Source organism: Piliocolobus tephrosceles, chromosome 4 (genome assembly GCF_002776525.5).
Source record: "Piliocolobus tephrosceles isolate RC106 chromosome 4, ASM277652v3, whole genome shotgun sequence".
In the NCBI taxonomy this organism is placed as follows: Eukaryota; Metazoa; Chordata; class Mammalia; order Primates; family Cercopithecidae; genus Piliocolobus; species Piliocolobus tephrosceles.
The window spans coordinates 149,793,057-149,808,633 of NC_045437.1; the positions used below are offsets into that span (position 1 = coordinate 149,793,057).

The following is a 15,577-nucleotide window of genomic DNA, read 5'->3' on the forward strand; positions in this document are numbered from 1 at the left end:
GTAGAGAGGTGCAGGGGCTAAACAAGTAATGAAAAAGATGCCTAGAAGGGCTCTAGTGATAAAAATTGGTTTGTTGTGGCTGGGCGCAGTGGCTCACGCCTGTAATCCCCGCATTTTGGGAGGCTGAGGCGGGCAGATCACGAGGTCAGGAGATCGAGACCATCCTGGTTAACACTGTGAAACCCCGTCTCTACTAAAAATACAAAAAAATTATCCGGGCGTGGTGGCAGGCGCCTGTAGTCCCAGCTACTCGGGAGGCTGAGGTAGGAGAATGACGTGAACCTGGAAGGTAGAGCTTGTGGTGAGCCGAGACAGTGCCACTGCACTCCAGCCTGGGTGACAGAGTGAGACTCTGTCTAAAAAAAAAAGAAAAAGAAAAAGAAAAAAAAAGTTGGTTTGTCGCATTTCTTATTAGAGAAGACTAAAACAGTGTAACTACAAAGTAACACAGCAACCTCCTTGCTGCCCATTCTAATTATGTAAAGTTCGAATCTTGATTCCATTGGGGCTTTTGCCTTAGTAATGGACATAAAAGCTAACGTGAACAGAGAGTGTTACAGTGAGTTTCATACTGCAGCAATCTTCTTAATATTAATTGCTTATCAGCGTTCTATTTCCTCCTACTCTTATACTTAGAAATGACCACCATTTCTTTCATACCACCATTTTCATTTATTAGCAATAACAGAGGAAATACCAATAGCACCAATTCAAAATGAATCCACATGACGTGTTTTATCCTTACAGCTGTAATAACTAGTAACTAACATGGATTGGAAAGCACTTCGCAAATGTAAAAAGTGCTGTACAGATACATTATAATTATCATCATTAATAAATTAGCCCGATTCTCCTAGTTCAAAAGGCACGTAAGGTCAGATACATGGGCTTCAGTGGGGCAAAATGATCACAACCTACAATGTGGCAATGGTTCACATGTGTTGGCAACAAGTTTTACCCCATGCAATCCTGCAGAGCTGAAATTACACACCCTTCAAAATATGGGAGAATGAAGCTAAAAGTAGACAAGACAGTTTTTTTTTTTTAATTTAATGCTTTTTTTTTAAATAACAGACTCCTACCTCTTTTATATTAATGCCTAAATAGATAATGTAATTAATCAAACTTCTAAATTGTACATTATAACAAAATTAAAATGTCTTATTTAAGGTGACAGCAAATTTTATTACTTTCTATGAGCTGATACTTCAGATACCTTTAGAATTTCAAAGCATTCTGCAACTTCAAAGAGGTCAGATTGGTAAAATTTGTGCTTGCACACCCTCATGGAATATTGTCAGTATTCATTCCAAAATTGTTACTAGAACAAAACAGCTTTATCCATTCCCTTGCCAGCAGAAGTCTTGGCAAGAGATGGCTCTTGGCTGGACCATAAATAAAATTCCTTGAATCACCAGTATCTTGATTGAAGAAAGAAATTTTACTGTGTCTTTCATACACAAAAGCTGATTAACAATGGTTAAAAAAACACTACTCCACTTTTTCACAGGTGTACAAAAGGAAATATAATGGAATTACATTCAACAATAAAGCTTAAAGTTCACTCTAGGTAATAGTTGCATTAACATTCACATACACAAGCACAGAGTAAGTATATTTCAGGAGTCTTATCATAGCATACAGCATACATATGGGAGATTGATTTCAGGTAACATCATAGGTGTTAGTAAGATTAGCAATTCAGAGTGTTATAGAAAAGGAAAACTAAACCAAAGAGAAGGTGTAGGCTAGCACACCAAGACAAGTCAGAATCAGAAGACTGAAAAATCTGCTCACTGTATGAGAAAACAATATTTTTCTTCAATTTTTGGGTCTTGATATAGTTGGTTAGAGAAGGTTGTGTATCAAAGTGCACATAATTGTTTCTTAGAAAAGAGAGAGAGAGAGAGAGAGATCATTTTATTTAGTAATACATGCAAGAGGCAGCCCCAGAGTGACATGAAAGAGTAAAGCTGTGATTGGCAGGTGGCCGATATAATACAGATGTTTCAGACAATTCTCTTAAAGCACTTCTGTAGCAGCAATGATCATTTAAATGGCTGTAGACTGAATTCTCTTTTGAGAAAAGTTTAGGGGAACTGTATTCATATTTCTCTTTAAAGATTTATAGCTATAGACTTTCTCTTTTTTTAAATAAATCTATGAAACAACAAACAGCGAAAGGTGAGGTGTCAGGGTTTTCTTTTGCTTTTGCATAAGTATTGGAAAAGGATCTGACCTTTTCATAAACATTGTGTGCAAAAGAATTTTTAATAAAGTGAGCGCAGGACATGTATAGGAAACACATCAGATCTGCTTCTGTTTCCCAGGGTGGTTCTCTGTTAAAACACTGAACTGTTGACTCGCAGGTATGATGCAGATTTTAGGTATAATGACATCACAGCCAACAGACTTTAGGGTCTCCTAAAGCCTTGTCAGTGGGGGTAGTTTTGTCTCCTAGAGGGTGGCCACCACCTCTTGAGTTGTAAGATTTAGAAAGTCTGGTCCCTTTTAGTTTACACTTCCCCTCCACGCTGATAACTTCCGCTGTTTATTTGTCTTTGTTTTCTTGCCTTCCTTGTACCAATTAGTCTAAGCTGGCCCGTCTCAGCCAATGTCTGGCACTCGCATACCCGTGGTGGCCACACATACCCAGTGGCCACAAACACCCAAGCTGCTCAATCTCAAAACTTTTCAGCCTGCCCTGCAAGTGTCATCAAGACAGGATCCCCGGAGCACAGGGCAGAGAGTCCAACCTCTCACTGGCGGGGCTGGGAAGCCTCTCCTTTGCGGCGGAGGAGAAAGGAAACTTGGGTCTGCTTTTTAGGTTCTGAAAACAAGCCAGAGTGGAGAGAAAGAGTTAACACCAGACTTAGTAAAGCTTTTACGACAAAACCTGTTAAATGCGTTCTAGACAGACACAGGGAACTTTCTGCAGATTTCTGAGGTCTCTAAGAGGGCTCACATAGATAGGAAAAAGGAGCAGGGAGTTGCTACATGGGAGAGATTTGCCATTATTACAAAAACTGGCTAAGTGGCTTGTTTCCATTTGAGGACCTCACTGGTCACTGTTGTCAGTCGTGCTGTTCCCTTTCTCTTTTTTCTCCTGGGTCTTGTTACCCTTCTTCTTTTTCTTCTTTTTCTTGGTCTCCTCCTTTTTGCCGAAGGTTATGAAGTCACTTTTGTCAATTTGGTTGTTAGTAGGCTCCTGCCGGATGGAGATGATTGCAGGAGATCCTGGGATAATGAATTTGTCTGGCAACTCACCGGGACCGGATTGTTTGGGGTTGCCTGGTCCGTATTTAAAGGTCCAGCTGTTGCTGTTGACACCTGCACCAACTGGAGGGGACACTTCTCCTGCCTCTGGTTCTGAAAGACAAAACATTACAAATCATTAACGGGGCCAACACATGGTCTTGACGCTACACTGCTGGTAGAGTACAGAAGTACTGCATAGGCAGGTTGAGCCTCCCCAAAAAATCATGAGTTGTTTCTTCAAGTCTGAGGGCAAGGCAAGTGTTTACTTATTTATTTATTTGTTTAATTTTTTTTGAGACAGGATTTCCCTCTGTCACGCAGGCTGAAATGCAGTCACTGCAGCCTTGACCTCCTGTGCTCAATCAATTCTCCCATCTTAGCCTCCCAAGTAGCTGGAACTACAGGCACAAGCTACTATGCCAGGCTAACTTTTTAAAAATTTTTTTTGTAGAAATGAGATCTCACTATGTTACCCAGGCTGGTCTCAAACCTCTTGGAGCTCAAGAGATCCTCCCACCTTGGCCTCCCAAAGTGTTGAAATTATAGATATGAGCTACCACACCCAGACAAGGCCAGTATTTACAGACAAGCAAGAGGGCAGGTTTTTTCACTAGGATACCAAGAATCTGCTTTATAGTAACATATGTTTGGTTCTTTGTGAAGAATTTCCTAAAGAATACAGTTGTAATTATCTTGACTGGGAATGAGACGGGAAAGATACAGGCTAAAGGCAAAATATGCTCCTTTTAGTGTCTAGATTAAACTTTGGCTATAACTGTATTAGGATGTCTATTTTGTCCAAAACAAGAAAAATTAGTTGAATCAATTATTTGATCCGAATTTTATTGTAATAACCTTGAAGGGTGGTGGGATGGAGCAGAGGAGAGATGGGAATACACAACATAAGAAGATGGAATCCTGTTGTTTAGATAAGCCAATTTTACTTTCCAAGCCAAGTTCCTTCCCTCAATGTGCTCACAGTCTAGTTGGGACATACACTCAAGCAACTAGAAACCAACTTAATACATGCAATAACTAAGGTATATGTAAAGTATTGCGGGACTCCAGAAGAAGAAATTGTTAATTATACTTGAGAAAGTTAATGGGGTTCCAGAGGAGGTGAAATCTGCCCTGAGTCTTGGGAAAACGATTATGCATCCACAGGAGTTTTCAATAGAAGACATTCCCAAGAGTCTGGTTGGAAGACATACCATAAACTATACCAGTGACTTCTAGAAGAGTAGAAGTCAGAGCTAGAGAGGAAGGGTAATGGTCTGTGTGGGCAAAGTGATCCCAGTGGCCATAACATTGGAACTCTGACATCATAGCAATGTTTATGTATTTGACATTGCTCCTTTGGTTGATATGTGAAAAGCTCCATCAAATAAACTGTTTATGTTCAATTATAGTTTAGGGTTGTCTACATCTCCTATTTCAATTTCCTATTACTTCTCAGTCTCCTCTAATTTGGTGTCCCTGAGCAGTAATTTTCTAACATAACTCATGTCAAGTTCATTATATTACTTCCACAATCAATGGTCACATTTTAGTCCTCATCTTATCAAACCTCTCAGCAGCATCTGTCATCCCCTTCTTGAAACACTTATTCTCATGAGTTCTTTGTCATGTAGGACAATAACCCCAATAAGTTCTCAGATGGACTGGACCCCTGTTACAAAAGGCAGATTAACAAGAAAAAAAAGCAAACTGAAGTTTATTAACATGTATATTTCATACATACATGACAGACACCCAGAGAATGAGTGGTTCTCAAAAAGGTGGCTTAGATTTCCAGCTTATATAGCATCTTCAACAAAGAACAGTAAATTTTTAAAAAAGTGTAAGACAAAGGAAAAGACCTTTAAGGACCTTTAAGGACTTTTGAGTCTCTAATGGGTGGCTGCTTGGGGGAAGGCAAATGAATGGCAGATAAAGGCTAATTTGTAAAGCTTGTAATGTAGATTCCTCCAGTACCATTTCCAGGCCAATAAGAGTCCAAAGTTATCTTCAGTGGTAACCTTTGTTCTTCCTGGTGGTAGGAGGCAGAGGAGGGAGGTAGAAGCAGGATAACTTTTGTCTTTGTAAATTTATGTTCTTTTAGGCAAATAGAGGGAGGGCAGAAGACCCCTCCTGTATCTGCTTCTTTTATTATTATTATTTTTTTATTTGAGATAGAGCCTTGCTCTGTTGCCCAGACTGGAGTGCAGCAGTGAGATCTCAGCTCACTGCAGTCTCCACCTCCTGGGTTCAAGTAATTCTCGTGCCTTAGCCTCCTGAGTAGCTGGGACTACAGGCACATGTCACCATTCCTGGTTTTTTTTTTTTTTTTTTTTTTTTTTGAGACAGATTCTCGCTCTGTCGCCCGGGCTGGAGTGCAGTGACGGATCTCAGCTCACTGCAAGCTCCGCCTCCCGGGTTTAGGCCATTCTCCTGCCTCAGCCTCCCGAGTAGCTGGGACTACAGGCGCCCGTCACCTCACCCGGCTAGTTTTTTTGTATCTTTTAGTAGAGACGGGGTTTCACCATGTTAGCCAGGATGGTCTCGATCTCCTGACCTCGTGATCCGCCCGTCTCGGCCTCCCATAGTGCTGGGATTACAGGCTTGAGCCACCGTGCCCGGCCGTATCTGCTTCTTTTAACTTGCCTTCAGCTCAACAATCCTTCTTATTTTGGGACAGCATATTCTGGCCCCAGACTGGCCCCGGACAGTCAAAACATTCTCCTGACCTTTCTCTCTGGCTGTTCTTTGTCAGTTTCCTTTTTCAGTTTCTTTGTCAGTCTCCTCATCTGTGTGTTGAAGCTTTCTTGGGTTTGGCCCTAGACTCTCTTCTCTATTTTCTCTTCACTCTCTCCTTTTGGGATCTCAGCCATATCCATGGATATAAATACTATCTGAATAAGCTGATGAGATGCAGACTTATATTTTAAGCCCACATCTCTCTGTGCTCCAATCTCATGTGTAACTGCCTATCTGGTATCCCCAGTTGGAAATCTCACGGGCATCCCGGACTGAAGGAATCTGAAATCAAACTCTTGATTCCTCGAATCTATTCCTTTCTAAATCTTTCCAGTTTCAGTAAATTACAACCCATTTACCCCATTTCTCAAGCCAGAAAGTTCAGAGCTAATTATTCATTTTTCTCTATTCTATTCTTCATTCTCCATTTATAATACATCATCAAGATCTGTCATTTCTGCCTCCTAAATATATCTTGACTCTGCCCTCTTCTCCCAATTTTCACTGCCACTACTCTTTCAGGACACCATCATCTCTTATATGAATTGCAGCAATAGTCTCCTTATTCAGTCTGCTTCCACTTTTGCTTCTCTCCAACCCTCCACACAGTAGCCAGAGTCATCTTCATTTCTTAAAGTCTCCCTTTAAAAATTGAAGTATAACAGCCAGGCATGGTGGCTCACACCTGTAATCCCAGCCCTTTGGGAGGCTGAGGTGGGCAGATCACGAGGTCAGGAGATTGAGACCACCCTGGCTAACACAGTGAAACCTCATCTCTACTAAAAAATACAAAAAATTAGCCAGGCAGGTAGTCCCAGCTACTCAGGAGGCTGAGGCAGGAGAATGGTGTGAACCCGGGAGGCAGAGTTTGCAGAGAGCCGAGATCGCGCCACTGCACTCCAGCCTGGGCGACAGAGCAAGACTCCATCGAAAATAAATAAATAAATAAATAAATAAATAAATAAATAAATAAATAAATAAAATTGAAGTATAACATACATATAGCAAAATCCTTTAAAAATAGAAATCAGATTATATCACTCCTCTGCTTAGGCTTTCTATTGCCTTGAGAAAAAAAAAAAAAAAAAAAAAAAACTCCTTACCATGATACATAAGTCTCTTCAATAATCGGATTTTTACTTCTTCTCCACTCTCATCTACAAATCTCCCTCTTACTATTATACTCCATCCATACAGGCCTTCTTTCAGATCCTCGAATACTCTTTGGAGTTGTCTTTTGTTGTTGTTTGTTAGAGACAGGTTCTCACTCTGTCACCCAGGCTGAAGTGCAGTGGTGCAAGCATTGCTTGCTGTAACCTCAAACTCCTGGACTCAAGCGACCCTCCTGTCTCAGCCTCCCAAGTGTCTGGAACTACAGGCCACCATACCTGGCTCCTTGGAATTGTTTTTACTTCAAGCTCTTTACACATCTGGTTTGCTTTTGTCTTGAATGATCTCTTACCCATTCTTAGCGTGACTCCTCATTCTTCAAGTCAATGTTAAATGTAACTTCCTCAGAAAGGCATTCTACGACATTCCTAGCCAAACAGCACCCCCTGAGCCTATTAGCCTCTATCACTGTAAGATTCACAAAGGCAAAAAATACATCTGTTTATTCACCAATGTATAACCAGTGCCTAGCACAATTCCTGGCCCATAACAGGTATTTAGTAAATACTTGCTGGATGAATGAATGAAAGGACTGATGTGAGAAGTAAAAGTGGTACCCACTTTTTAGCAGACCAAACAACTCTCCAGTGAGGCACTTTTGGGGTCCCTAAAGACAACGAAGTAATGTATGTAAAGTGCTAAACTTGATGCTTAGCACAATGCAAGAATTCAGTAAATGGTATCACATATGGGCAATTATATATAATGCAGCTCTTGGGGCCTAGGAGGCCAAAATAAAGATACTACAAATTTACAGCAGGCAGTGAGGAGAGGGGGCAAGACATTTTCTTCTCTCTTCCAAACCCTTTTCCTTACACCATGCTTCCCCTGGCAGAGCTGACACAATAGCACTTTAGGGATGAGAAACAATTTTTTTCTCTGAGACTACTGTCTTTGATCTATCTAAGTTAATCAAATCTGCAATTGAGCTCAGCCAGAATCTGCCTGTTTAACCTTTAAAATACAGGTCCTGTCTCTGAGAGACTGAGAAAAGAGAGAAATGTCAGGCCTCTGAGCCCGAGCTAAGCCATCATATCCCCTGTGACCTGCACGTATATATCCAGATGGCCTGAAGCAATTGAAGATCCATAAAAGAAGTGAAAATATCCTTAACTGATGACATTCCACCATTGTGATTTTTCTGCTCCACCCTAATTGATCAATGTACTTTGTTACCTTCCCCACCCTTAAGAAGGTTCTTTGTAATTCTCCCCACCCTTGAGAACGTACTTTGTGAGATACACCCCCTGCCCACAAAACATTGCTCCTAACTCCACCGCCTATCCCAAAACCTGTAAGAACTAATGATAATCCCACCAGCCTCTGCTGACTCTCTTTTCGGACTCAGCCTGTCTGCACCCAGGTGAAATAAACAGCCTTGTTGCTCACACAAAGCCTGTTTGGTGGTCTCTTCACACGGACGTGCGTAACAAGAAATGTATTTAAAAGCCTCTGATTTGGCGCCTAAAACTGGGTTTCAGCACCACTCCACAGTCCTTTAGTTGCCCTCAGAGCCCAAAATGGAAATTTTTCTTCAACCATAACCAGGACTCTGCATAAGGCCTAAGCACTGTCATCTGGAAATGTGGAACACAGAGATATCTTCATCTTGCAGAGTTAAAGGACATTAATGGCTGTGCGTATTGGCAGAGGGAGCCCCTCACAGCAGGACTGCCAAGAGTTAATCCACTTTAACATGTCACTGAGCTTCCTGGTTCTATATGACTCAGCCTAAACTCCAGGAAGCGGAGATCTAGTCAGGTGCCTCCTCCACATGTCCAGCTTCCGCAGAGCAGAACAAGGTGTGGTTTCTCCAGTCCCTCACAGACCACTGTGCCTCACCTGTTCTAGTTGTTGTATAAACAAATATCTCTGAGAGCTCAGCAGCATGTAGACTGTGACTCATTCCACGTAAAACAAAAGCTTAAGGATCTGACAAACACTGACTGGCCTCCTAATCTGAGTTCCTTTTGGCTAAGAGCACTCAAGACACTTGTCTGGCTTTGCCTATAAAATGTCATGCCTTTGGGGCAGAATCAAGAAGATACTCCCTTCTGAAGAAGATGAAAACGGAAGAAGCACATTTCTACCCCTAACCCCAATCAGGAGCCAGGCTCAGCAAATGATGAAAGAAATGTTTCTTCTTTCAGTGCTGCCTCCTTTCCCTTCTAGGATCTCTGGCAAGTCCCCTCCCTTATGCTCCCAGGGTCCTAGCTCACCCTCAGGCAAAGACAAGACTGAGGATGCAGTCAAGACTCAAATGAATGGGCCTGTTAGAGGCTAGAAAGAGGATTTCAGACAATATAAATCTGGTACAGGTCTGAATCTTTAGGCAGAGCCCTTCCCAGACTATAGATTACAACCCAATAGGATTTAATAGGATTTAAAAGTTTATTTAACAGAGTACGATCATAATTATACAAAATATGGTTTTGCTTTTTTATTGGATTAGCCAATATCTTCACAATGGATAGGGATACATTTTAAAATCAGAACAACCTATATTTTAATAAAAACATACAGATCTTCACTTCTACTTTAAAAACTGCCCTCTGGGGCCAGGAACGGTGACTCACACCTAAAATCCCAGCACTCTGGGAGTCTGAGGCGGGTGGATCACTTGAAGCCAGGAGTTCAAGACCAGCCTGGGGAACATGGTAAAACCCCATCTCTACTAAAACTACAAAAATTAGCCAGACTATGGTGGTGCACGCCCGTAATTTCATCTACTTGGGAGGCTGAGGCATGAGAATCACTTGAACCTGGGAGGTGGAGGTTTCAATGAGCCGAGATTGCACCACTGCATTCCAGCCTGGGCGATAGAGCAAACAAACAAAAAACCCTGCCCTCTGGAAACAGCTGATCACTTCATGTCATCCTATAATCCAATTTGGGCACTTCCCTTAGGCACTGTCCAGGAGTCTTTTTGGCAAAATTTCCAGCCTTTCTTTTTCATGCTAAACTAACCCTGGATGTCTGAGTTGATGGAGTTGAGCCTCAGGGACTAGGAATGATCAGGTCAGAGGCTTTGCCAAGGCAAATGCCAGGAAAGGGCCAGAAGATTGTGAAGCAAATGCCAGGCCTGTTAAACTCACCCTCATCCCCATTTAGAACTGTTTTGTTAAGGCCAGGAGGGCTTTTCTGATTTACACGGACTTTCCCTAATAGAAGAACATAAATTCTTTTTGACCAAGGATACTATTCTCAGAGGGGCATGTGCTGGAGGGTGTTTTAGGGTGTTCGCTTTTCTTTTCTTCCCTACATCTTGCTTTGTTCTCTTTCTGTTCTTGAGGACTTGCCCTGGTTCTCTCACTAGTGCATAGTCCTGGGCCATTTACATAAATATCTCTGAGCCTCAGTTTCCTCATCCATAAAATGGAAATGATCCCCTTCCTGTCTACATCACAGGGTTGTCGATGTAGTTAATATTTATTGTGCCCTTCCTGTGTGCGTGCAACACAGTTAAACAGATCTACAGGCCATATAGGTTTTGGTCCTGACAAGAGCCCTATGAAGTAGATACTTCTAATATCTCTGTCTGTGTTATGTGTCTGTTTTAGAGATGAGGGGACTAAGGACCAATAGTCACATGGTCACTAACTGGTGGAGCCTGGAACTCAAAACTAGGGAATCTGACTCCAGCTAGGAGACTAAGATCCCGAGCTGTATAACAAGGTCATCCTTTGAAAACCCTAAAGCGTTATACAAATGTGCCAATTATTATGGTTATTGCCTGTTTTGTTACTACTATTTGGGAGGCACAGAGATGCCAGCAGGAGCCCTAAGCCAGAATGAGATGAAAGAAGGAGTGGAGGTGGGGGAAGGGGTGCGGATGCAGCCCGGGCTCCAGGTTTCGGCTCCGCCCCTTTGGTCCCCATTCATCCCTTTGTTACCAGCTCTGGGATTTCAGTGCCGAGGTTAATAAAGAGCTTCCAGAAAACCCATCATTTTGATTAAAGCCGGGGACTATCTTGCCAGACAGCACTCTGGAGCCTGCCTACCGCCCACTCTGCTAAGTCAGTGCAGCCGGCAAAGGCTATTAAATGATTACAGTCGTTTCCGGCCCAGCCCCAGACAGCTCCCCTGGACTGCTCGTTCTTCGGCGCGGGCAGCTATTGCTGCCTCTGGATGCCCAGGAAAGAGTCAGGGCACCGAAGGCTGTGCAGATTCTGGGTTTGCAAGTGAACTTTCCGCGCAGGGACACGCCGCCTCTCCCTCCTCCTTATTTCCGCTCACCACCCAAGTCAGCCACTGCAGTCTTTTTCAAGCAGCCCCGATTTCTTTTGCTCCTTCTTGGCTTTGGGCATCAATTTAATCAGCCTCTCTCTCTGTCTCCCTCTCTGTCAGAATTTGGCCGATTGTAGAATGATAGTATGTGCTCAGGCTGACCAAAAGGCAAAAAACCATCCGCCATCAACCGCTGAAACAGCCCAGGTTGTAAAACATCTCAAGCTCCTTCCCCACCCCCTATTTCGCCATCTGTGGGGTTTGTTGGACCGACCGGACAAGCTCCGCCTTCTCCTACACCTTCACCCCCAACCCCAGCCAGTCCTTTATGAATTGAGCAGACCTAATCTGAGTAATCACAGCCCATGAAACAGGAGAATCGTGGTCTGAAACCCAAATCCTGTCCAGGATCAGAGAGAGAGGGACGAAGCTAAGCTCACCTGGGCTAGCATTTCCAGCACTTCCCCTCTGCTGCTTAGTGCTTCAATAGACAGTGGAAAGACTTTTCCATGGAAACAAGGGAATGTAAAAATATACTCCCTGTTCTCTGTAAGATCTTAGGCTCTGTAATCAGAATAGTAGGCTTAAACCTGGCTACATCATGTAAATTATGTGATGTTTGGCAAATTATTTCATATCTCTGGGCCTCAGTTTTCATCCGTAAAAAAAGATCATAGTAGTGCCCACCCCATAGGGTTGTTATAGATTAAATGTAACTATCCTTATACAGCACATAGCATAAGTGCATAGCACAAAGTAAACACTCATTAAATTTTACTTATTAAGATCAGAGCAGTAGAAGATTCATTTGTTTAAGGACTATTGATTGCTTATGGATTAGACAATTTATTGGGTATTTTGCATGTATTTAATTTTAAATGATTTAATTACAATTAATTAAAGCTATTATTATAAATGTATTTATCTAAATACATATGTAAAGCATATTTATTTTATTAAAAAGGAATCCAAAGGCTTAAATTACAGCAAGATAATTTGTCCTAAATCACACACGATTTTTTTTTTTTTAGAGACAGGGTCTATATCTGTTGCCCAGGTTGGAGTACAATGGTGAGATCATGGCTGACTGCCAGCCTGGACCTCCTGGGCTCAAGTGATCCTCTCATCTCAGCCTTCTGAGTAGCTAGGACTACAGGTGTGTGCCACTATGCCTGGCTAATTTTTTTTTTTTTTTAACATATAGAGTTAGGGGCCAGGCACAGTGGCTCATGCCTGTAATCCCAGCAATTTGGGAGGCCGAGGCAGGTGCATCACCTGAGGTCAGGATTTTGAGACCAGCCTGCCCAACATGGTGAAACCCTGTCTCTACCAAAAATACAAAAATTAGCTGGGCATCGTGGCGGGCACCTGTAATCCTAGCTACTCGAGAGTTTGAGGCAGAAGAATCACTTGAACCCGGGAGAAGGAGGTTGCAGTGAGCCAAGACTGCAATAAGAGCAGAACTCCGTCTCAAAAAAAAAAAAAAAAAAAAGTGTATATATATATATATAGAGAGAGAGAGAGAGAGAGAGATTAGGGCCTTGCTGTGTTGCCCAAGCTGGTCTTGAACTCCTGGCCTCAAGCAATCTTCCCACCTCTGCCTCCCCAAAGAGCTAGGATCACAGGTGTCAGCCACCACATTCAGCCCCACACAGGGATTTCATAACGAAGGTGAAAAACTATTCTCACATTGACTCCTTGGCTCAATAATCAAATAGTTTTTGTTTGTTTTGTTTACTTCTTGTGAAGCCTTGGGGATGAGGGAAGAGACAGAGCTGAGCTTCATTCATAGGCCTAGCATTCTGATCTATAGAGCAGCTGGGAGAGTGGTGCGTGTGTGATTAGATGTCAGGCTTAGCAATGGGGAGGCCAATCTAATCCCACTCCCCAGAGGCCACTAGACCTGCTACTCCTGGGTGTTTCACCCTCTTTGGGTGGAATGAGTTGAGCTGGAAGAAGATTTTTTGGCTGTTTGGTGCCCCAAGCTACAGCTGGGCTAATTTTCAGTAATCTTGGAGCGGAAGAGATAAATACACTTGGCATATTTTTAAAGCCACAGCTCTTGCTTTGTGCCCAAAATAACTCTGCCATTTCTAGGTTAAGAGTATAAAGACATCATGTGCTGCGAACCCAGATTCAAACATTGGAATGGCTGGTCTCCGTAGTTAGCTAAAAAAAACCCTCACATTTCTTCTTTCCGTGAGTCCCCCGCAACCCAGCAGGGCTCAGGCTGCACAGTTTTCTCTACCTTGTTTCCTGGTTGCTAACATCCCCTGGGATGTAGGGAAGGCAATTTCCCTTTAGAGTATCTTCTCAAAATACCCCCTCTTCAGTTGGCTGTCATATCCAGGGGGTAACACAATGCTTAAAATGTAGGTTCTTGGGTAACATAGACTTGAGTTGGAATCTGCTTCACCACTTATTTGTTGAACTTTGAGCGAGGCACTTGGCCTCTTAGCTCCCATTCTTTCATATGCAAAACAAAGATAACAACAACCATCTAATGGGATTGTGAGCATTAAAAAGAGACAAGGCTTATAAATCACACAGATCAATGTCTGTCATGCAGAAACTCTGAAATAAGGAATGGGTATTATTACTATGTAGTATTCCTTTACAAATCCAACTTCTACTTTAACCACCTATTCCCAAATGTAGTACTTTCAGAAATTCTCTTTTCCAAGGACTCTCTCCCCATCAGGCTATGCTCCTCCTAGGGGATTGAAGACTTTGGGTTGTGACATTTTCCAGCTCAGAAATGGTTGCTAGGTTACTCTCCATAGCCCTCTGAAGGAGGAAGTGAAGGTGGCTGCTTAGACATGGTGGAAAGCACACTGGACGAGGTATCAAAGTCTTGGGTTCAAATCTCAGCTCTGGCATTCTGCTTTCTACTATTTTCTTTTTTTTTTTTTGAGACAGAGTCTCGCTCTGTCACCCAGGCTGGAGTGCAGTGGCTGGATCTCAGCTCACTGCAAGCTCCACCTCCCGGGTTTTACGCCATTTTCCTGCCTCAGCCTTCCGAGTAGCCGGGACTACAGGTGCTCGCCACCTTGCCCGGCTAGTTTTTTGTGTTTTTTTAGTAGAGACGGGGTTTCACCGCATTAGGATGGTCTCGATCTCCTGACCTCATGATCCGCCCGTCTCGGCCTCCCAAAGTGCTGGGATTACAGGCTTGAGCCACCGCGCCCGGCTCTACTATTTTCTAGGATACTGTTTGATTAACATTGACTTACAGTTTCTTCATTTGTAAAATGAATATAATAGCTACCTCCCAGAGGCATTGTTATTTATTCAACTAAATTTATTATTTACAAGGCCAGGCACGTGGCTCACGCCAGTAATCCAGCACTTTGGGAGGCCAAGGCAGGGAGATCACCTGAGGTCAGGGGTTCAAGACCAACCTGACCAACATGGTGAAACCCTGTCTCTACTAAAAATACAAAATTAGCCTAGTGTGGTGGCGCAAGTTTGTAATCCCAGCTACTTGGGAGGCTGAGGCAAGAGAATCACTTGAACCCAGGAGGCAGAGGTTGCAGTGAGCTGAGATTGTGCCATTGCACTCCAGCCTGGGCAACAAAAGCAAAACTCCATCTCAAAAAAAACCAAAAAAAACAAAAAAACTTATTTACAATAAATTAGACATTAAATTAGGAATTAGGGATATAAATATGAATAATATTAGGACAAGTACTCTGTTCTCAAAGAATTACAGTACAGTGGGAGGAAAAGACAAGTAAATGAAGAAATACAATAATAGTTTTAAAGGATAAACAAGGTAGATAAATTCTGACATAAAGATGGCATTAAACTTTCTAGAGACGGTGTGTGCAGTGGTTAATAGCACAGACTCAGAAGTCAGACAATTCTGCTTCATATTCTGGTGCCCTTACTAGATGTGTGATCTTATGTAATCCTATGGGTCTCAGTTTTCTTAGCAGTAAAATGGGTATATTAATACACAAATTTCTGGGTGTGGTTATACAGATTAAAGGAGTTAATACTTATAAAGTGCTTAGAATAATACTTGGCACATAGCTTAACTGTTCAATACAGGTTAGCTATTATGATTCACAAGCAAATGTTCTCCTCTGTTTGCTCTAGCATTTTTTTTTTTTTTTTTTTTGAGATGGAGTCTCGCTCTGCCGCCCAGGCTGGAGTGCAGTGGCCGGATCTCAGCTCACTGCAC

The 15,577-nt window shown here is 42.5% G+C and overlaps 1 protein-coding gene across 14 annotated transcripts in view; it reads right to left on the bottom strand.

The window, feature by feature from the left end:
- Positions 1–652: 652 nt before the first annotated feature.
- The window catches only part of LOC111527854 (protocadherin alpha-C2), a 180,952-nt gene continuing 166,027 nt past the window's right edge, over positions 653–15,577 (bottom strand). For 11 of the 14 annotated variants that reach the window (XM_023194467.1, XM_023194415.2, XM_023194432.1 and 8 more), the window contains one exon: positions 653–3,369. In XM_023194467.1, the coding sequence (XP_023050235.1) occupies positions 3,059–3,369 (311 nt within the window). In that variant the 3' untranslated portion in view covers positions 653–3,058. The remainder of the gene's footprint in view (positions 3,370–15,577) is intronic. The other 3 variants (XM_026454460.1, XM_023194460.1, XM_023194447.1) reach the window with 1 other exon arrangement.